At 48.7% G+C, this 21,581-nt stretch overlaps 2 protein-coding genes across 4 annotated transcripts in view; both read right to left on the bottom strand.

Moving 5' to 3' along the window:
* Nucleotides 1-687: 687 nt before the first annotated feature.
* On the bottom strand, nucleotides 688-8,060 carry C26H10orf82 (chromosome 26 C10orf82 homolog). The gene is made up of 6 exons (XM_027529305.1): nucleotides 7,270-8,060; nucleotides 7,107-7,170; nucleotides 3,635-3,853; nucleotides 1,786-1,972; nucleotides 1,171-1,271; nucleotides 688-1,052 (listed from the first exon to the last, which is right to left on the bottom strand). The coding sequence occupies exons 1-6, from the start codon at nucleotides 7,402-7,404 to the stop codon at nucleotides 907-909; spliced, it is 852 nt and encodes a 283-aa protein (XP_027385106.1). The 5' UTR covers nucleotides 7,405-8,060; the 3' UTR covers nucleotides 688-906.
* Nucleotides 8,061-10,348: 2,288 nt separating this feature from the next.
* HSPA12A (heat shock protein family A (Hsp70) member 12A) overlaps nucleotides 10,349-21,581 on the bottom strand; it is a 173,163-nt gene continuing 161,930 nt past the window's right edge. For 2 of the 3 annotated variants that reach the window (XM_027528416.1, XM_027528418.1), the window contains 5 exons: nucleotides 18,151-18,237; nucleotides 17,469-17,573; nucleotides 16,520-16,778; nucleotides 15,738-15,841; nucleotides 10,356-14,562 (listed from right to left, as the gene is read on the bottom strand). In XM_027528416.1, coding sequence (XP_027384217.1) covers nucleotides 13,925-14,562; nucleotides 15,738-15,841; nucleotides 16,520-16,778; nucleotides 17,469-17,573; nucleotides 18,151-18,237 — 1,193 coding nt within the window. In that variant the 3' untranslated portion in view covers nucleotides 10,356-13,924. Of the gene's footprint in view, nucleotides 14,563-15,737; nucleotides 15,842-16,519; nucleotides 16,779-17,468; nucleotides 17,574-18,150; nucleotides 18,238-21,581 lie in introns of all 3 variants that reach the window. The other variant, XM_027528415.1, reaches the window with a different exon arrangement.

The following is a 21,581-nucleotide window of genomic DNA, read 5'->3' as shown; positions in this document are numbered from 1 at the left end:
TAACAGCAAACCCCAGGAGGTGGGCTCCCCAGGTAGCTCAGAGGTAAAGAATCTGCCTACCAATGCAGGAGACACAAGAGGCTTGGGTTTGATCCCTGGGTCAGGAAGATCCCCTGGAGAAGGAAATGGCAACCCACTCCAGTATTCTTGCCTGACGAATCCCATGGATGGAGGAGCCTGGCGGGCTGTAGTCCTTAGGATTGCAAAGAGTTGGATATTACTAAGCACACTCATGCGCGTGTGCACATGTGTGCACGCACACACACACACACCAGGAGGTGAGGAAGAGCAAGGAGTGATTCTCTCCCAAGGTTTCAGAGGGTGCATGACCCTGCTAATACCTTAAAAGAGGACTTCTAGCTTCCAGAACTATGAGACAATAAATTTCTGCTGTCTTATCCCACCCGGTTTGTGGTACCCGTGCAGCAGCCTTAGGAAACCAGTACAATGGCTTTCCTGGCCTGGGGTTCTGAAACAATGGGGTTGGGGTGGGCATGGTTCTGTGCCCATGTTGGGGACTGCCACACCATGACCCAAGGTGACTGATGGGGGCCGACTCATTAGAGGGCTGGGCTAGAGCTTCAGCCACAATGTTACCAAGCACACAATGTTACCCTGGGGTCAGGAAGAGATGGTCCCACCCATCAGGGTCAACGGAACCTGCAGAAAATCTACAGAAAGCTTCAGAAGGTTGAGCAGTATTTCCTCTTTATTCTCACATGATGATAAAAGGCCTTTATCAAGAATGACATATTATTGCCCAACGGTCAGGATGCAGGTGGCAGTGAAAAGGATTCTTAGGAAATTTCCCCTATGTCTGTCGGGTGTGTGAAGCACTCTCGTGTGAGGACGGGAAGCTTCTGATCCCCCGGTAATATTCGCCTCTCCTTAGGAAGCTCTCCACTCCTACCCTTCCATGTCCTTTCCTCCAGACAGTGGCTCTAGATAAATCTTCCCACTGCACCAAACACTTGGCCTCTGAGGACAGCCACACGTCATCAGGGGCCTGGGGTCCTCCATCAAGGCTCGGCTGAGGGTAGGACACCGCGCACCTGAAAGAGAAACCAGCTCCACGCATCGAAGGCAGGTGGTCCAGCGAAGCAGAGGGGCTACTGCAAACATCCTGCCCGCTTTAAAAACAGCAGGCCAGGAAAGAAAGTCCCTTCTTACCTGGAATAGAGAAATCCGGATATTTTGGCAGCAGCCCTTCATGCAACAAAACTTTTGGAGGAGGAGTAGGAGGAGGTGGTGTGGACTTAACTCCATATATTCTAAAGTAAGAACAAAAGTCATAGTTATTCCTTTTACTGATAAAAATAAGTATAATCTATGCAGGTCCCATATGAGCACAGTATATTCATTTCTGATCCTGACAATTTACCTTCAAGGATCATCATCTCCATCTTACAGAACAGAAAACTGAGGCCACAAGAGCCCCACTCCCAGCAGTGTCCTACCATCCTTTCTTCAGCAACCTTGAGCCTCAGGTCGCTGCCAGGACGGGGGTGGGGGGCCCTGTTGGTTTTTACTCCCAGCCTCTCGCTGCAAACCAGCAAAGGCCAGAAGCAGGGTTCCTGGAGCTTGTTGGGTGCAAGTGGGGAGCTGGGGGGCAGGATGTGGCTTCCTACTTGGAAGGTCCTGCAATTATAAACATGGCCGCCTTGCAAAAACAAATCAGACACACAAAAAAATCAGTCGTAGCTTTGGGCTGGGGGCATCTAGAAACCCTGATCGGCTCTTCCCCTGGTTCTGGCTTTCTGCAGTTACCACCCTAGCCAGACTTACTTCTCATATGGTTTCAGGTGTGCTTGTTTGGCCCGCTCCATGAGGTCCAGGAAGTCCCTGTAGCAGTTTCTGGCCATGACGGTGTACCGCGTGGAGCAGCCTAATTCAGTGACCCTGGCTCTCGGCAGGTAGCCTGCCCAGCCGGGGATAGGGGGCTCATGGAGAGGTTTCTTTATATTCTTGCATTCTGTGAAAAAGATGTCATGCTTCCTTGAGGGCTTTGAGAAGCCATCCAGTGGGCGGCACTCCCAAGCCAATCAGCATCCCAACAATCAGCCCTGGGGAGAGCCCTAGGCCCTGAGATGTGATGAGGACAGCTACCACTGGTTGGTTTATTCTGTGTGTCTGCGTTTGGTGGGGATTTACATAGGCTCTCTCTCTCATCTCATTGTCTTATAAACTCTAAGAAGTCGGTGCTATTATCACCAACACTTTCATGGAGCAGGACATTGAGACCTCAGAGAGGTGAAGAGAATCTTGGCCGAGTCACAGAGCAAGGGAGTGACAGGGCCAGGATTTAGACCCGCGTTTCTCTGATTCCCATTATTGCTCTTAAACGGATCCCACTCTTTTCTCAGACTAACAACAACACAAAAGCTTCAGGCATTTGATGCTCCTTGATGATTTAACTAAGGGAATCAAGAGAAGCATGTAGGTCAGGAAAAAGCACATCACACCTAGCTCTGGCCGCCTGGTGGGCTGACCTTCTGCAATTTTACATTTGTGAGATGAAAGATAACTGCCTGCCCTCTGTCTCCTCCAGTTGCTGTAAGAATTGAATTAGACCAGAGAGTCCCAGAACCTCAGAGTTGGAAGGCACCCTAGGGAGTGTCTAGTCCATCCTTCCCTGCCTTAGATGAAGGAACTGTAGCCCAGAGATGGGAAGTCACCTGCCCTACGTCACACAGCAAAGAGTCACAGAGCTGGGCTAAAGCCCAAACTCTTAGGCTGGTGCTTCTTATAAATGGCTGGGAAATTTCCAAAGCATGACAAACATGTGAGTTACCATGTATTGAAAAGTCCCCAGTTACAGTAATAATAATAAAGGTAATCAGTCCTTTACTTTTCCTGTTGGGTGTTAGACCTTAAAAACCAGCTAGGATAAATCACTGTTTTGATGATTAACATTATACAGTCATATCATCAGCTGTTTTTTTTCACTATTATTATGGTTGTTATTCAGTGCAAAACCCCTTCCTGCCCAGCTAGCACCTGGAGGAGCTGGGTTCAAACCCCAAGTCTGACCTCAGACAAGGGACACTATGCTCAAGTGGGAATAATAGTATCGACTTCATATGGCTGTCATGGGTGGTTAATGAAATAACGATGCTGGGCACAGAGAAAGCAACTAAAAAGCCATAACTACTGAGACCACAGGGGCTTCCCAGGTGGCGCTAGTGGTAGAGAACCCGCCTGCCAATACAGGAGACATGAGAGATGTGGATTCAATCCCTGGATCAGGAAGATCCCCTGGAGGAGGGCGTGGTGATGCGCTCCAGTATTTTTTGCCTGGAGAATCCCATGGACAGAGGAGCCTGGTGGGCTACAGTCCCTAGGGTCAGAGTCGGACACGACTGAAGCGACTTAGCACACATGCACACTGAGACCACAGCTGCTCTCTGAACCTCCGTGATGACCACCCAGGGAGCTGAGTACCAGAACCCTCTTCTCCAGCTGTCTCCCTCTCCCCCTGGATATGTTTCTTTCTCCTTTTAAGCAACTGAGCCTCTCCACTTTGCATAGACGCCTGGGGATCTGGAACGGTACTCTTGGTGGCTGCTCAGTGAGCCAGTCAGGCCCTGCAATGGGGCCCAGGGTGAAGGGGGAGCCAGTGTCCAGAAGCCAGTACCCAGACTTAAGGGATGGTACTGCCGGTAATACTGGTGCAGTGTCCGCAGGACCGTCCCTTCCGAGCGGACAGGTTTCAGTTTTGGGGCAGTGGCCACAGAGCAGTGGAATTCCTCCAGCTGGTCTTTACACCGCCGTGTGTTCTCCTGGAAGATTTTCAGACAGTTGGCCATGTTGTCCTCGCTGGAGGTGCCCTGGCAGCTCAGGTAGGGCACGAAGCCTGCAAGAGTCGAGGAGGGAATCACAACCTTCAGCAAGAGATTCAGATCCTGCCCAAACCCCCAGAATCTCTGCCCAGCCCTGGCCATTTCTTCCTTGGCCGACAACGATGCATTTCCTCAAAGGCCATGAATACAAGCCATGCTATTATTTCCACTGTGGCTGGGTCCTCCCAAGGCCACAAAAAATGACCTTGGAGTGGGGAGGGAAAGCCCGTTTCCACAAAGGCGATGACAGTAATGTTCTTTGATAGCAAAGCCCCCGATGTCAGCCCGAATGGCAAATGGGGAAAGCATTTAATGGGCCAAAATGATAGTCTGAGGAGTAATTGAAATTATTCATCTTTTTAAAGAGAAAGCTTATTTTCCTTGACACTTTCCAAATGCAATTTGGGATCTTTCTTGCCGGACCATCAGAAAATTGCGGGCTTATTAAAAGCTGAGACCTATTACACAAAAAGGTAAATTCATTATCTGTGAGACCCACCCTGAGCACAATTTTTCAGCATTTCCCACAAAATAACATATAATCATTACAATTAGTATGGGTAAAACACAACTATTTATTTAAACTGGATGCTGAATCCTAAGTACTATAATGTTGTCATAATAAGGCCATTTTTAAAAAGAACAAAGAATGAAAAAAAAACTGGTTAAGGCTTAGCTTTAAATTGCAAATAAATAAATAAATATATAAGTCTCATTATTGAAGCTCAACATTTTTGCTTTTATCCCCAGGTAAGAAAAGCTGGCCTCAGAGTTGAAGGCAGTAACCCTCACCCTCTGCACTGGCAAGAAATCTCCTCTGGAGGACTCGAATTATTAGACTGTTCTTGACAGTGCTGGAAGCCTTCCATCCACTACCCAGGCTCCCAGTTGGACTTGGGAGATTAAAAGACATGTTGGACAATTAAAAGACAATTAAAAGATACACTAACAACATGGAGGAGACCCTAGACACCCAGGGACCTCATCACAGTGGTTCTTCTTCATCAGGGTCTACTCTGATCTGCATAGATTTTACCTGATTGTGTATATGTATGCACACACACACACACACACACACAGAAATACAAACAACCTTTATTATTATTTTTTTTTACAAACAACCTTTATTGAGTCTTGCTAAAGGCCAAGATATTTCAAATGTATGTCAGCTCCTTTAGTGAAATTGAGAATGTGAAAGATTGTTTCACATAATATTTTGGCCACTTGATGCAAAGATCTAACTCATTTGAAAAGACCCTGATGCTGGGAAAGATTGAAGGCAGGAGGAGTAGGGGATGACAGAGGATGAGATGGTTAGGTGGCATCATCGACTCAATGGACGTGAGTTTGGGTAAACTCCGGGAGTTGGTGATGGACAGGGAGGCTTGGCGTGCTGTGGTTCATGGGGTCTCAAAGAATCGGACACGACTGAGCGACTGAACTGAACTGAACTTTTTATAAGGAAAGCTATGACAAACGTAGACAGCATATTAAAAAGCAGAGACATCACTTTGCCGACAAAGGTCTGTATAGTCAAAGCTATGGTTTTCCCAGTAGTCACATATGGATGTGAGAGCTGGATTGTAAAGAAGACTGAGTGCCGAAGAATTGATGCTTTTGAGCTAAGGTGCTGGAGAAAACTATTGAGAGTCCCTTGGACTGCAAGGAGATCAAACCAGTCAATCTTAAAGGAAATCAACCCTGAATTTTGAAGGACTGATGCTGAAACTCCAATAATTTGACCACCTGATTCGAAGAGCCAACTCATTAGAAAAGATCCTGATGCTGGGAAAGAATGAAGGCAAAAGGATAAGGGGGTGACACAGGATGAGATAGTTGGATGGCATCTCCCACTCAATGGACATGAATTTGAGCCAGCTCCGGGAGATGGTGAAGGACAGGGAAGCCTAGCGTGCTGCAGTCCATGGGGTCGCAAAGAGTTGGACACCACTTAGTGGCTGAACAACAACAAAGCTCCTTCAATCTTCACAATAGTCTTATGAGGAACCTATCCCTACCCCATATAGTGGGCTGAATCAATAGATCTACCCAAGTCCTAACCCCTGAAACCTGAAGGTGAACCTATCAGGAAATAGAGTCTTTGCAGGTGTAATTAAGGTTTCAGAAATGAGATCATCTTAGATTGAGGATGGACTCCCAAATCCAATGGCTAGCTTCCTTCTAAAAGAAAGGAGAGGGTGATCTGAGAAACAAAGACACAGAGACACTGAGCCGATGGCCACGAGAAAAGTCACGAGAAGATGGGGGCAGAGACTGGAGTGATGCTGCCATAAGACAAGGAACACCAGGGCCCATCAAAGAGTGTGGTCCTGCCCATACCTCATTTCAGACTCCTGGCCTCCAGAACTGTAAAAGAATAAATATCTGCTGTTTTATACAACAGCCCTAGAAAACTAAAACAACCATTTTATAGAAATTTCTCCTTACCATACAGAGGTAAGTAACCTACTTACAATCACATAGATAATGGCCAGGAAGAGATTGGAATCCCAGTTTATTAAAATCCAAAGCTTATTCTCTTAACCAACCAGTAGGACCAAGGTGAGCATGGGCAGCCTTGGAATACTCTCCATGAATCTCACCTCCTGAGAATACCTGTATGTGAGAGCAGAGGGCTTCTGGGGAGCACTAGGCTCGACACCCACCGTGATGTGATTTAGTAAATTTTCAGTAGCCCAGAAGGCTGAGAAGGAGAAGCCTTCGGATAGAGTGACTAGTTCTGCTGACTTGCCAAGGGCTGAGGGGTTTCCTGGGATGCAGGACTTTCAGGGCTAAAACTGTGACCGTTCCCAACAAACCAGAGTAATTGGCCACCTCCCTCTAGGGGACACAGGAAGAAATGGGACCATAAGGACAGCCCTAGTGTTTGAGAATAGCACAACTGGAAAGAAGAGCAGAGCCTCAGTTTACTCATCTGTGTCTACCCGGGTCCAATGCATGTAAGAGACATGAGATAAGTGCTTCCTGGATACCAGACCATGTCCTGGGAGATTTGAAAGTGAAAGTGAAAGTTGCTCAGTCATGTCCGACTCTTCGCGACCCCATGGAACAGTCCATGGAATTCTCCCTAGATTATATTTCTCCACTTATCAGAACACAGTGATCTGCCATCTTCAACAATGGAGCACTTTCAACAGGTCTCTTAAACGCTAAAGTGCCTTACTGGCCCATTAAACTGGTCAGACATGGATAACGGGGCAAGGAAGAGACAGAAATGGTCCCCCTGCTGGGCCCGTCACCACTTACCACTGTAGCCTGGTGTGATCGGCATCTGTCTCATGAAGGTCTTGGAAGACTCCATGATTTTGCTCTGTTAATGAAGGGAAGAGGGAATGAAATCATCTCATCGGAAGTCCCTTCCTAGAGAACTCACTGCACATGTGCCAGAGCCCTTGGGAGTAAAACTAACCTTGCCAGGGAATTGGGACAGAGAGAAAGCACTGGCATTAGCCAAGGATGCCACTAAACATTCAATGCACAGGATATAATGAAGAATTAGAGTAAGCTGTGGCTGGAGTAAGCTGTGGCTGATCGCTCTTGCCATCAGAAGTCTCTAAAGTTGGCATGGAGTCCAAGCTGTGGTTGCGGAGGGCAGCAGGTGGGGTACCACACAGCATCAGTTTACATGGATGCTGTCTCCAGGGCCAGACCCCTTCCTCCTTCCAGGATGGCCTGTGCTTGCCTTAATACAGGCCAGGTCCTGCATCTGGCATCTACCCTGACCAGCCAGTTAATCTCAGAAATGATGCCTTCGTGGCCAGGACAAATGGCCTCAGGGGTAGAGGAGAGGGTCTCCATCAGGGTATACTCAGCAGTGATGGGAATTTTAATAGTTCAGACATTCACTTGCCACCACACAGCTGAAGACAGGACTGCATTCCTGCCATTTCCTTCTCCAGGGTATCTTTCCCAACCAGGGATCGAACTCTGGTCTCCAGCACTGCAGGCAGATTCTGTACCATTTGAGCCACTAAGGGAAGCCTTGTTAAATCCTCACCGCTGCCCTAAGGGTTAATTTCTATTTCAGTCCCGGTTTTACAGATGATAAAAGCACAAAGAGGTTAAGAAACTTGTTTGAAGATTTCTGAGTCCAAGGAGGTCAGACGGTCTAAACTCTGGGCGCAGGATTGGTGGTGGTGGTGGTGGTTTAGTTGCTTGCGGACTATAGCCTGCCAGGCTCCTCTGTCCACGGGATTTCCTAGGCAAGAATACTGGAGTGGGTTGCCATTTCCTTCTCCAGGGGATCTTCCCGACCCAGGGATCCAACCCACGTTTCCAGCGTGGTAGGCAGATTCTTCACCGCTGAGCCACCTGAGAAGCCCGGTGGGGACAGGAGTGCGTGCGCGTGGTTGGGGATACGGCGGCAATCTGCGCGGGTGGGTGATGGGCTGCTCACCACTACTGGAGGCCTGCCTGGAGGAGGCAGAAGGGAAGAGGCTAGGGAGGAGCTACGCTGGGGGTGGGGCCGGAAAACCAATCAGAAAGCGCGGACACCCCGCTTCCCCACCCTTGCCCCACTCCAGGGTCCTCACCTGGGCTGGCCTGGATCACAGCCCCACGGGGCCTCCTACCCACTCCTGGCCTCCACCGGAGCACCCGGCCTCCCGGCCTTTGTGCGCTCACCCCAATCGCGGGACTAAGGGAGGAGAAAGGGGGCGGAGTCGCACCCCCAGCCTGCCCCTCCCCCTTCCTCAGCTTTCTACCTCTCGACTGGAAGCCCCCCCTGGAATCAGAGGAGACTCGCTCAGCGTCCGCTCTTGGGGTAAAATCCAGGGATTTTCCCAGCAAGGATTTTGCCTCCGAAGCTGTTCTCTGTTCAGGGTACATGGTCTCCCGCAGGTGAAGCCGCTCTGGGTGTGGAAATTGGGCCGGGGAGTGCAGTAAGGAATCCGTCTTAAAGCCAGCTTTTCTTATGTGGACACTGGGGAGCCTGGGCTTGGGGGAGAGGATTGGTGGGAACAGGCCTTGGCAGGGGTGGGGGGAGCAGCCTGGGAGGGAAGCCAAGGCTCTGTCCAGGCGGCTTCCCTTGGGCTTCTTACACCCCTGCACCCGCAGCCTGGTGTCCCTTACTAGGAGAATCTCCAGGCGGACCAGGACAGGTAAGCGTGAGAAGGGGACCAAACACCCAATGAAGGATGCTGGGCAGGCAGTACCATACTCCTTCTGACCAGCCTCATTTTATGGGAGCTGAACTTTCACACTGGACTGAAACCAAGATGCTCACTGTGTGACCCAGACCAGGGACTGCATGGCCTGAACAGACTGCCAGTTCCAGCTTTCCCTCTACAGATGAGGAAACCATCCAGACAGCCTGATGGCCCTCCTTTCACAATACATGTTTCACTCCACCTCCCAGACCTCCCCGCCTCTCCTCAGGGCCACTGAACTTCAGATGAAACCTCAGTGGAGCTACCCCCTTAGGAAGAACCCATACTGTGATGCTGGGAAAGACTGAAGGCAGGAGAAGGGGATGACAGAGGATGAGATGGTTGGATGGCATCACTGACTCAATGGACATGAGTTTGAGTAAGCTCCAGGAGATGGTGAAGGACAGGGAAGCCTGGCGTGCTGCAGTCCATAGGGTCACAAAGAGCGGGACACAACTTAGTGGCTGAACAACAACAACAGGATCCTAGGGCTCACCTCTGGCTATCCAGAAGTTTTAGAGCCATCTCTGGATGGAGGTTGACCCAGACTTAGAGTCTGGAATAAACACAAAACCCTAGATTCAGCAGCCAGCTAGGTGTGCCTGCTGGGACACCAGAGGACAAGCCAAGTCATCCATCCTTGGCCTTTTGCTTTTCTTTTTACATGACTTTCCTTTAGGTGCAGTGGAGTTGCCAGTGGGCACTGTGGTTTTTCTGCCTTCTTTCTGGTGGGGCTGCTTTCTTTGGCTTCAAGAGAAAGGGGGCTAATGGATGTTGAAGGTTTGGTTCCCAGTAAACAGAGGAGCCAGTCTTATGGTGTGTATGCTTAGTCGCTCAGTTGTATCCAACTCTGAGCGACCCCATGGACTGTAGCCCACTATCTATGGGATCCCTAACTTGTCAGTCATTCAACATTTATTAATGCCTGCTGTGTACAAAGGAAATCCTTTGACAGTTCTTCTTCTAAGAAACGTGAACCTCAGATAATATGTCAGAAGCAACTGACTAATGGATCAAGATAATAGACCTCTCTGCCCATGGAATTTTCCAGGCAAGAATACTGGAGTGTGTTGCCATTTCTTCCTCTAGGGGATCTTCCCAACCCAGGGATCGAATCCATGTCTCCTGTGTCTCCTGCTTTGCAGGCAGATTCTTGACCTACTGAGCCATCAGGGAAGCCCGTCTTATTGGAGTGAAAGTTAATAAAGCTTGTAACACCTAAGAAAGGACATGAAAATCAACTTCCACCCGAGATGGGGTAAAGGGGAAGGTCAGTAAGTAGCTATAATTCCATTTACAAATTTAATGAAAAAAAAACAAAAACAAAAAGTCCAGGCCACATGAGATCCAGAGTTTTGCTTTATTAGACATCTGTGAAGAAGAGTCTGCAGATACAATCAAATTGTGAACTGCTGCAAAGTTCTGTGAAGTTTTAATTTATCCTTTAGTGAACAGACCCCAATGGCTGATATTTTAGAATATAGTTCCGTATTCCAAGCAGATGAGAGATGTGATGTTATGGCCAACAACTTTTATACTAGTCATCCACTTAAGCCGTTTCCCAGCATAAATATGCAGTTTAATCACAGCTATTTCATCTCTACAATGTGTGATTCGATCTTCAACTAATAATGCATTTTGACTCCTGTTTATATTGGTGCATGCGATTCTTTGCCACTCTGGCAATTAACCAGACCTGGACTCTAAAAGCTAAACTTGATCTAAATAACATTCTAGGGGTAGGGCAGGCTCTGTAACATGGACTCGTCTTAGCCATCAGTCTGCAAAAGCACTTGTATGTCTCTTTTTTCCTACGTGTCTGTCTGTAACTTGTCTGTCGTTCAACATTTATTAATGCCTGCTGTGTACAAAGGAAATCCTTTGACAGGTCTTCTTCTAAGACACTTGAACCTCAGATAATATGCCAGGGACAACTGAGTGATGGGTCAAGACAACAGGCCTTTTAGAAACTTTCTAAGATGAGAAAACGTGCCCAAATGTACCCATCCAGTGCTCTTACTCTAGAATATTTGGGGGGGGAGGGCGTGGAGAAGGGAGAGATGGATCTGAGGATTCTAAGTGTGATTATTAGGACTGCATCTCTGAGGCCAGAAGAAAACCCAGTAAAATCATCACCCTCTCTCCATTATCTTTTTGCCAACACTGCAAATTTCAACCATTTCTTTGAAGAGAAATAGTGGACAAGGAGACATCCTTAACACAAGGTGGGAAAGGCCTTGCATTAGCCACAAAAAGGACTTGACTCTATTACTCACACTTAATCCAGTAGGAAGGCTGAATTTGTGTACTACCTGATTCCTTCCTTTGATTCTAGTGTCCTGAAAACATCACCATTTTGCCCTCAGAGTGATTGCATTGCCCCAAAACGAGAGGTTGACAACCCTGCAGGACACATTTTTTGGAGGTTGCTCTACACAGTCATGTGGCTTACAGAGCCAGACAGTTCAGCTCTCAAAGACAGGACAGGAGAATCAATACATTATTATGCTTCTTTAAATATAAACTGTGAACCTTTGGGAAGGATGTGCATGTGTAGAAAGCTCTGATGAAGCTGTCGATGCATCTGGTCTGTTTCTTAGAGGACTCTGACCCTAGGCACCTCTGTCTATTGTTGAGTCTACACACACAGTCCATAGCTTAGCATCAGTACAAATTAAGCATGGTCAAGAAATGAAGCCATGGAAAATTAAAGGCAGCAATGTCATCAACAAAATTCAATGAGCATTTTCCCTTTTTTCTTTTTTAACAAGAAAAGCACATTGTAGAAATCAAGATTCTGTACAATTTTCTAATATTATATGTACATAAAATTATATTATAACTCAATTGAAAAGTCTTGTTTGTAGAGTATGGCTGGCAACACCAAAGAATGACCCATAACATTAAGCTTTTGAAGCAGAGCAGGCAGCAAGAGGACCCTAGTGCACACACCTTCGTGCCTGGATGCAAAACCCGGCTCCTAAGGATGTGTCTAGCATTCTCCAGTTCTCTGGTGTGTTCGTGTTTCACATTCTAGTAGGGAATTCTGCAGCAAGCGATGTGAAAAAGGAGACACGTTAAAATGAAATTGGAAATGCTGTTTAAAATCTGCATATGATAATGGGCTGTGATCATGGGTTTGTGAATCCAACTCACATTCAAAGTTAGTGGCTCAACCATCTTCCCCTCTTTTATTATGCATGCCTCCAGTGATTTAAAACCGACTGAACTCCAGCAGGTGGAAAAGACAGCTTTGACAGATCAGACGGGCTGTGAGTCAGGTTCTGGATTCTTTTCCTGCAGTTGGCTCCTGAAAGTGGAAGGCTGGCTTTGCAAGTGGGGAAGGATGGGGAGCAGGCACACACACTAGTTGGCTCATCTGCCCCATTCTTCAGCTGCCTTTCTTCCAATCTCTTTCCTCCCAGCTCCTGCCATCCCCAAGCCAGGTGGAGCTCCAGCCCCACTCCCCAGAGGGCAAGGGGTGGGCTCCTGGCCCTTCACTTGTAGATCCTCCCCCTCAAGGAACCTAACCAGAGGCTGCAGTCCGTGCCCCAGCTTTCAAAAAACCTAAAGTTGGGAGTTTTCAGATTCCAATTCAGCCACAGTCCCCTGCGGCATTTACTAAACATTGCAGATTTGGGTTCCCTCTCCAAGACTCGAGTTCATAAAAGGGAGAGGATCCAGGAACCTGTTTTTAAGAAGTCCCCAGGCAGTTCTTGCAGGGGAGATCCACAGATCTGCTTTGAACAAAAACAAAAACCAGCTTCATTCGTTCAGTATCGATCTCTGAATGCCTGTAGGTAGAATCTTCAGTTCAAGTTTAGAAACGGAAGATTGTAATGAAATATTTTGTAGAACAGATTCTCTGCCTGTGTATCACTAATGTAGTCTTCCCCAAATGTGGAATTAAATGGCCAAAAACTCTTAGGGAGATGAGGGCGAGCCGGGAGGAGGGAGTTAGTTGAAAATATGTGTGCTCATTGAGGAAAGGGGCTGTTTCAAAGCCTGTTCCCGTGTTCGCGCCCAGGCTTGGTGATGTGAACAAGGCAACTTGCGACTTCATTTTCTCACACAGAATCCTACTGAGGTTAACTTGAATTACTTATGAATTCAGAATTCAGGATTTGGCCTTTGGGGAGTTCTTTCCCAGCATATAAATAACCTGGGATATGTCAGTAGCTCGATATCCATTTCCCTTGAAGCAAATTTTCACCTGCTGAAAAGCTGAGGCGTCAGTGCTCCCACTCACAAATCCTCGCGGATTAGCTGAAGCTGCAGTTATTCTTCACTGAGCCTATTTGGAAGTTAAATTATGAGAACCTAAAATAGTGCCCAGTGTAGGCAGGCTTCTCCCACCGGCTTAAAAAACCCTCCAAGCTCCCACTGAGTCACCACTTTCAATCACATGATGATGAAAAGGAATTAACTGCAGATGGGTGGTATTTTATATGGACTGCCATCCAAAATACGTAAAAAGGAAAGTCTCAGAGAGATGAAGAGTCTCCTCTTGGCTCAAAGATCTTATTTCAAATCTGGAAAGGTTGTGATAGGGCATCCTAAGTTCTACGGAAGGGAGATCTCTTCAACCCCAGCCTAATCACTGCTGCAGAAATGTACTGATTCCCTTGTCAGGTGGGCGTTTCACCACTTTTTACCTGTGAACACTAGCTGCTCTTCTAGGATGCTCAAATTTCGTATTCCCCAACCTCCATCTTCACTGCCGACAGTTTTTCTGACTCCAGTGTGCCCTCAGAAACATCCCCTAATTATGTCTAGCCCTGGCTGTTCTCATCTTCCCCGCTGGAATTCAGATGGGTGATGGCAAGGGTCAAGGGCAGGGAAAGAACAGTCAGGGTTGAGGTCAGCAGATGCGGGTGAGCCAAGTCCACGGAGGGGACCGGTGGCGGGGAGGGCTGGTTAGTAATTTAAGAAGTCGATCCCAACCTTGACACTCTTGGAAGTGGCTATATCAATGGCCGTGGCCTTGATCTCGGTGTCCCCGAACTGCATGAGGGTCTGGATCTCCCTGCGGGCGGGCACGTTGGTACTGCTGGCCCCGGTGAGATCCAGGCGCAGCGTGCCGCACTTCTTCACCCCGGGGTCGGTGATGAAGCTCACGTCGTCCAGCTCGGAGCTGTAGATGTTGATGACGATGACCAGCTGGGAGGGCTTGGCCGGGGTGTAGCTGCGCTTGACCAGCTCGCCCAGGGCCACGGACTGGTCGGCGGAGATGAACTTGTCGAAGACGTCGGTGCACCAGCGGGTGCCGTCCTTCACCAGCAGCTTCTCGGGCGGGTGCTTGCCCTCCACGTAGCGGTTCAGCACGCCCACCCCGTACGTGAGTGGGGACCGGCGCACCTTGATGACCGCGGGGTCCAGGCCGAAGAGGACAGCGCCCTTGAGGATGGTGAGGCCCACGTCCTGGGGGATGATGACGCGGCACTTGTCGCCGAAGGCAGCCTGCACCGCCTGCTGCAGGAGGGGCGCCTCGGCGAAGCCGCCCACCAGGAAGAGGAACTTGACTGTGGACACCTCCGGCTTCTGAAACAGGTCCCCTGAAAGGGAAGAGGAGGGGACAAGCGACCTGTCACCAAGAGCCAAGGGGGACTGGGTGGCCTGAGAAGGCGGGGAATGGACCAACTGGAGGACACTCTTGGTCTGAACTCAAACAGAATACTTTTGTAGAGCTAGTCCTTTAAGGAAAGGAGGTTTGATGGGCTTCCCTGGTGGTCCAGTGGTTAAGAATCTGCCTCGCAATGCAGCGGACACCAGTTCGATCCCTGGTCCAGGAAGATTCCACCTGTCGCAGGGCAACTAAGCCCGTGTGCCACAGCTGGGAAGTACACTCTGGAGCTTGTGCTCGGCAACAAGAGAAGCCACTGCAATGAGAAGCCTGCGTGCGCACCGCAGCTGGAGGGCAGCCCCACCCGCTGCGACCAGAGAAGGGCCTCAGGCAGCAACAAAGACCCAGCACAGCCAAAAGTAAATATATGTCTATATTACTTTTAAAGAAAGGAGGTCTGTACATCAGTATGCTCAGGAATAAAAACTCAAGCTACTGCTAAGTAGAAACTCATTTTCACAGCTAGATGGTGATCAGTTTAAGCAGTTCTTTGTTAGGTGTAAATGAATACCCCTTACCCTCTCCAAACCTGTGGTTCTCTTGAGTCAAGGCAGGCTGTCAGAAATATTATTCTTTGGTTTTCATCAAATTCCCACCCCACCCCTGGGGGTTCTGATTGGCCAGGTACAGAATGGGAGGTGGAGGCCCTGGATACCGGAAGAGGCCCTGGATACTGGAAGAGGCCTTGGTGAGTCTACTGTGTCCCCAGGTGAGGGCTCTGGTGTGTGTTTGGTGACGGGGGTGGGGATAGACCTTTGGTTTACATAACCGTTCCTCCATCCCAGCAGAGGTTATGGTTTCTAATCTATTCTGATAAAGCAAGGACCATCCCTTCACTAAGGCCAGTCACTCGATGATATACTGCTTTAGACGTCCCAGCTCTCTGACCTTTGAAGCCAGACAGAAAGCCCAGATGAGTAGGGGCTCTCAGCCACCCTCGTACATGCCCAGGCCCTGCCCACTCCTGCTGGGACCCTGACCTGTGGCGCCAAACCCTGGACCCCCTGCCATCCCAATTTCACATATACTGGTGGGTGATGCTGGAAACACCAGTCCCCATTCTTGGCTCTGCCCCACCAAGTGGCCAAGCCCTGGCTGATCACTTACGGAGATGCTCAATGATGCTGTCGATGGTTGGCTTAAAAAGGGCATTCATGGCGTCTGGACTCATCCTCAGCATCCCCTGCGAGGACCACTTGACAAAATCCACACTGTGGGGCGGGCAGAGAGAGAGTGAGAGTGTAGAAAGGATACCCAAGTCACAGGCCTTGGAAGAATAGCTGTCACATCTGAGGGGGGGAAGGGGGTCTGAAAGTCCAAAGATCCCTTAGTAATACCCTAAACCACCAGGATCTAGACCCTTAGGAGCTTAAAAGCTAAGGCACAACCTCTTCCGTTTCTCTTTACTTTGGGCTCTGGCCAACCCTCTCCTGATACAGTGAAACCCAAAATCTAATGCAAAAGACAGATTCATTCAACAAATATTTACTGAGCACCTACTCAGTGCTCAGTAACCCACAACAGAACCCACAACAGGTTCTGTTGTGGACTCTGGGGACAAAGCAGGAGCCAAACTTCCCTGCTTTCGTAAAGCTCATCTTTTTAGTGCATAATCATAGCTAACACATAGATAGCACTTTCCAGGTCCCAGGCATTGTGCTAAGCGTATATGAATTCATTTCACCCTCACAGCAACCCTTTGAAGTAAGTGGAATTATCATGCCCATGTTCCAGATGAAAAAACTAAGGACCAGAAAAGTTGAATCACTTTCCCAAGGTCACACAGCAAGCGTGTAGGACTGGAACTCAGAGTCCACACCCCCTTCCTCCCTCCCATCAACATCTTCTACCCCCTAGACTGTCCTGAGCCAAACGTGAGCCCGACTCACTTGCTCTTCCTCAAGGCGTGCTCCACGCTGTGTCCCCGGAACTTCTTGTAGTAGTCAATGAAGGAGAAGGGCAGGGTGATGTTCAGTGGGTTAGTTCGGTCTGGGGCAGCCGCCCTTTTTCGAGACTCAAATGCAATCATTAAGTCAACCCAGGCCGCAGGACGCTTAATTTTAAATTGCTCAATAAAATCCTCTCCGAATATCTTACACAGAAGCTTTTCGAATTCATAGTCTACTCCTAAAGATCCATAGGGTCCACCTAGGTCAAGAACAAAATGGGAGAGCACTCTGTTAAAAATAGAAACAGAATCCGAAGTCTGAGTAGCAGCCTACCCTGGGTTTTGCCAAAGACAGTAGCCCAAATGTGGGCCCACTTAGCCAGCAGACCGCAGCTGTGTGTTTTTACTTACTCTTTAAAACCCTTAGGTTCTTCTTATTCCACATGGGAAAACTTTGCTATAAAAATCACTCGTCAACCATTGGTTTAAAATTATTTACATTTTAAATAAAATCAATGCATTTAGCTAATTGGGAACATCGTGGTATTCCTGCCCAAGAAATCTAAGGACTGAGTCTGTGAAGCCAGCAGACCTCACCAAGTCCTAATTACTCATCCTTTCCATCCCCACTAAAAGGACAAGCACGTTCTTTGGTTTAGGTGGTCTCATCCTGGGATCTCCATGGAAAACTTAGCCACAGCACCAAATCACAGGTGATGATCATGGCCAGGATCTGAAACAGGCTCACTTTAGGCCCGGACCCAAGTTATGGCAGTTTGTGTTTAAAGGCCATTTAATGGCATTTTGCCCTCTGGTCTCACACATCCATACTGCTCATAATCTCACGTGCTGATGGCACTGAAAGAGTGAGATGCTGAGAGAAATCAGAAATGAGTAAAACAGCTCAGGTATGAGAAAATTAGCCATTTTCCTCATTTTCTCAGGCTTACCTGTTGCTTTGTACAGTTCTTTAAGATGTCCCTCTGGTAACCGTATCTGATGGACTGTCAGGTCCACGGTGCCGCCGCCACTGTCCACCACCACATACTTGTCACCTGGTACAAAACAGCCATCCTTTATACAGACCACTTGTCCACTGTGTCCTGGAACAATCTGGCAGGTGATGACGGGGTACCCAGCTAAGCTCCATCAACACCCATTAGTATAATGGTTTTGCTAATTAGGAGCACAGCGAGTTATTCATGACTAAAGAGAATGAGATAATGTCTGCCCAGAAATGCCAGTTAGCATGGACTGTGAACACAGACGAATGAATCTTTAAGACTAAAGCATTCATGTCACACGACACCGCAAACCTGGCATGTACAAATTGACAACTTCCTGCCAAGGTAACAGCACCATCGAATGACCTGCTGTTTATAACACAAGGCTTACCCTGGAACTGGTGAGTTCCAGCTCCTATTTTTGTTCTGAAGAGCCTATATGGTTTTAGAACATGCAAAATTACAGCTCCAAAAAGAGCTCTCCCTGGGCAAGCAGGTCTGTAAAACCGATTTGGAACATTTTCCAAAAGTGTAAAAAGAACAAATAGGAATGCATTTTTGCCAACACACACACACACACACACACACACACACACCAGCAGGGGCAAAGGACATTCAAGGACACTACCTTCCTCCAGCTCAGACCAGATTTCTCCTATGACATTCTCCACCAGAAAGGTCCGACTCTGCCGATTACGTCGTATGTGTTCCTTAGCTAGTGGCCAACAGAAAGAAAATAACAACGGGTGAGAAAGCATGAAAGAGCCGCAGTCCCTTTAGTCAGTGGAGGTGAGAGAGCATGGGAGGTTTGGGAACAGAACATTTGGTGATCTTGATCAGAATGATTACATAAATACAACATGGGGAATGACAAAGCCAGCTCTTCCACAGCAAGGAGCTATTTCCACCGGCCTCCATCTATTCATCTGCCTGGAGCTAGCCAGTGCCCTGCTGAAAAACTCACCGTGGTGAGATTCCCTTCCTCCAGGAACCGTTTCAGGGGAATGGAAATAAAATAGGTCAGTTTCCTGGCTCTGCTGCCCTAGGGAGGAAGCTGTCTGCCAAATGGCCTGCAGTGCGCTTGGTTAAATAATTTCACATCAAGGAACTTGGTCTGATACATGGAATGCGGGGTATGTTTTCCTATCTGGGTCTGGGATAAACCGGCCTGGAGCCCTTTCCAGACTCAGTTGAAGTCGATATGCTCTTCCGCCACAAGGTGGCGCGGCTGAACCTAGCGAAGCCGGCGCCGCCTTTTTCCCGCACAATGCGGGACAACCTAGGGGTGGCTGGGGTACTCAGTGGCTGTGATGCCTTGCATGGGTATTTAATCTCCCGCTGGCTCCCGACAGCCCCTTGAGACGGACAGGGCCCAAATCATCGTCCTGTGCTCAGATGAGGAAACCAGGTCAGAGAGGTCAAGGGACTTGGCGTTCCCACAACTCTGTCTTGCAGCCTGAAATGAACCCTCAGACGGTGGACCCCCTGCCTTTGAGACTTAACAATTTAGAGTGAAGTCTGAAAACGCTGAATAGGAATGTTAAGAGGAGGGAAAGATGCTGTGAGAGGCAGCCTGGGAAGCACCAGAGCACAGGCACGATGGGAATTGGGGCAAATCACTTAACCTTTCTCGGCTTCAGTTCCCTCATCCATAAAATGGGATGATACTACCTGGCCCAAGCTCCACGCAGGCTGAGCAGGGACTGGCCCTCTGATTTGTTGTCAGCACCCACTGTAACACCAGGCACACAGTAGGTGATGAGGAAGGCAAAGCACCAAGTATGAGACAGTGAACTCAACAAATGACCCCCACCATGAACAGTTCAGAGCAATCCTGGTTTTACAGACAAAGGCTCTAATCCACCACTCTGTGCCCCACCAAATCTTTAGTCCCTCAGCCCTACAAATCCATCTGCTGCTTGTTATCCAATAAAGGACCCTTGACCCTCCAGCTTCCTTCAGCAAGGAGCACAGTGTTCACAAGGCTGCATCTCCTCTGGGGATTAGAATGACAAACATCAAGATCGGGCCAGCCTTAAGCTCCTCAGGCCGTCCCTGATTAAAGAGCTCCGGCAGGCTTGGGGTGGTGGGGGGTCCCAGGACTCAGGGCTTCTCTCCTATGCCCAGCTCCAGATGAACTTACATTGAACACTTTGCAGTGGGGACTGACTTTCCAAAACAGCCTAGGTGGCCAAGAAAATGGCATGTGTAAAAAACGGCCAAGTGAGGCTAATAAAACATGTTCTGAGCACTCAGAAAATCCTGTTTTTCAGGCAAATATGCCCAAGATTGTGAAAAATGTAGCCTTTATTAATATCGTTAAGTCCTTTTGGAGTCGAATAATACCAACAGTAAACCCTGCAGTGCTGGAGACAGAGTCTATCAGGGAGGGGCATCAGAGGGCAGAGAATGGCCCGAGGTGGGGGGGCTCAGGCTACTGATGCCATCCTGGGTACCCCCTGATTAAGCACTCTGCCAGGCCTTCCCACACAGCACTCTGTCCTTCTGGGAGGGAGGTTCTCAGCAAAAAGCAAGGTTAAGATGGAACCCCTGCCTCACTGACCCTCTGAGGGGTGGTAGCCAACAACATGAGGATTTCAAAAACCAAAGACACTGCTCTGAGCACAGAAAACAACAGCAAATTCCACCAGGCACAGGGCACAGACATGGAGCAGTGTGGGCATGATAGGGTACGTTAAAGGAAAGAGAGGCAGAAACTCCTGAGCTCCTGGGAAAGGCAGGCATTCTAACGGGTCCTCCTATGTGAATGTTGTGCTTAAGAAGTCTCAAGGAGAGCTGTGCTCAATCAGCTAATTCTGGCATGAGCGGCTGTCTATGAACAATTGAGTAAGGATCAGTATATGAAATAGCCCAGTCAGACATTCCTCTTTTTTCCAATTAAAACAATGATCCTGAATATTTAAAATGTGAATGCATTGGGTTTAGTCAGCAGTGAGGCTAGCCTTGTGAGAAAAAGGCAACTCGAGCCCCGAGACTTGGAGGGAAGCCTGTTTCCGTTCGCTCTGGGTGAATCAGATCCAGGCGGCGAACACATGGCCCTGGCAGGCTGAGAGGGCAGCAGCCTGGTGACAAGTGAACTTCCTGCCACTGTCTCATCGCTCAGGTTCACAGACTCCTCCATCCTAGGTTAAAAATGAAAAGCATGGCCGCTGGGGCAGAGTCACCTTGTAAAGAGGAAGAGAGCCCTGTCTGGACAGGAATGTGTGCCCGCCAAGGGTGAGCCTGGGGCCCAGTGTCCCAGGCAGTGCAGAAACAGCCTTCAAGCTGAGGATCAAGGAAAGCTCGGGACTAACTGGTGACAGTCCTCACTCATGTCATCCCTGTCCTCCTCCAGGACCTGGGCCTTCCAGGGCAGGATGGAAGTGGGCTGCAGTGATGGCAGTGGGGGGGCGGGGGGGGGGGCGGGGGGGCGGCAGCGGGGGTTGCCCTTGAAGTCCTCACTTGGGCAGAGAGCTCAGAGCTGGGGTGCACAGTGCCATCCCCCACAGCTCCTTAGCATCTGTGTTCACCCACGTGGCTCTAACTGGCCCAGGGTATCTGCAGACACCATGGCCCTGGACAGCCCTACATTCCAGGGAAACAGTTCTGAGCAGTAAGCTTGTGAGCAACTTGCATATAGGTCAATATCAGGTTTTTCCACAAATTGTCACAGAATTTTTGGCCAACCCAATATTGGAGAGAAAAAAGGCCCTGAAAATGCCCAACCTGGGTTTCCCTGGGCAATGCTCCTTCCCACAGTTAAATGAGCGTCAACCCCTCAGGGAAAGTCCACCCTTTTCACCTCTAGCTTCAACTCTCGCCAGGTTTATAGTTAAGATTCACAATGAGCACATCACATACAAAGTGGCCCCAATGAATGAGTCAGCAATAAATCAACAGTCTTAATGGAGGCATTAATAACAGGCCAGTAGAATTAGATTAAGAATCAGTTAATAGGAAAGACTTAAAAGCCGAGTAAAATGCATGGCCAAGAGCCACTCTTGGACTGCTCTCACGTTCTTGGGAGAGAAGGGTCCTCCTCTTAGGCACTAGGGTGGG

Source organism: Bos indicus x Bos taurus, chromosome 26 (genome assembly GCF_003369695.1).
Source record: "Bos indicus x Bos taurus breed Angus x Brahman F1 hybrid chromosome 26, Bos_hybrid_MaternalHap_v2.0, whole genome shotgun sequence".
Lineage (NCBI taxonomy): Eukaryota > Metazoa > Chordata > Mammalia > Artiodactyla > Bovidae > Bos > Bos indicus x Bos taurus.
The sequence above is the reverse complement of the archived record's forward strand: the minus strand, read 5'-3'. Positions and strand labels throughout refer to the sequence as shown.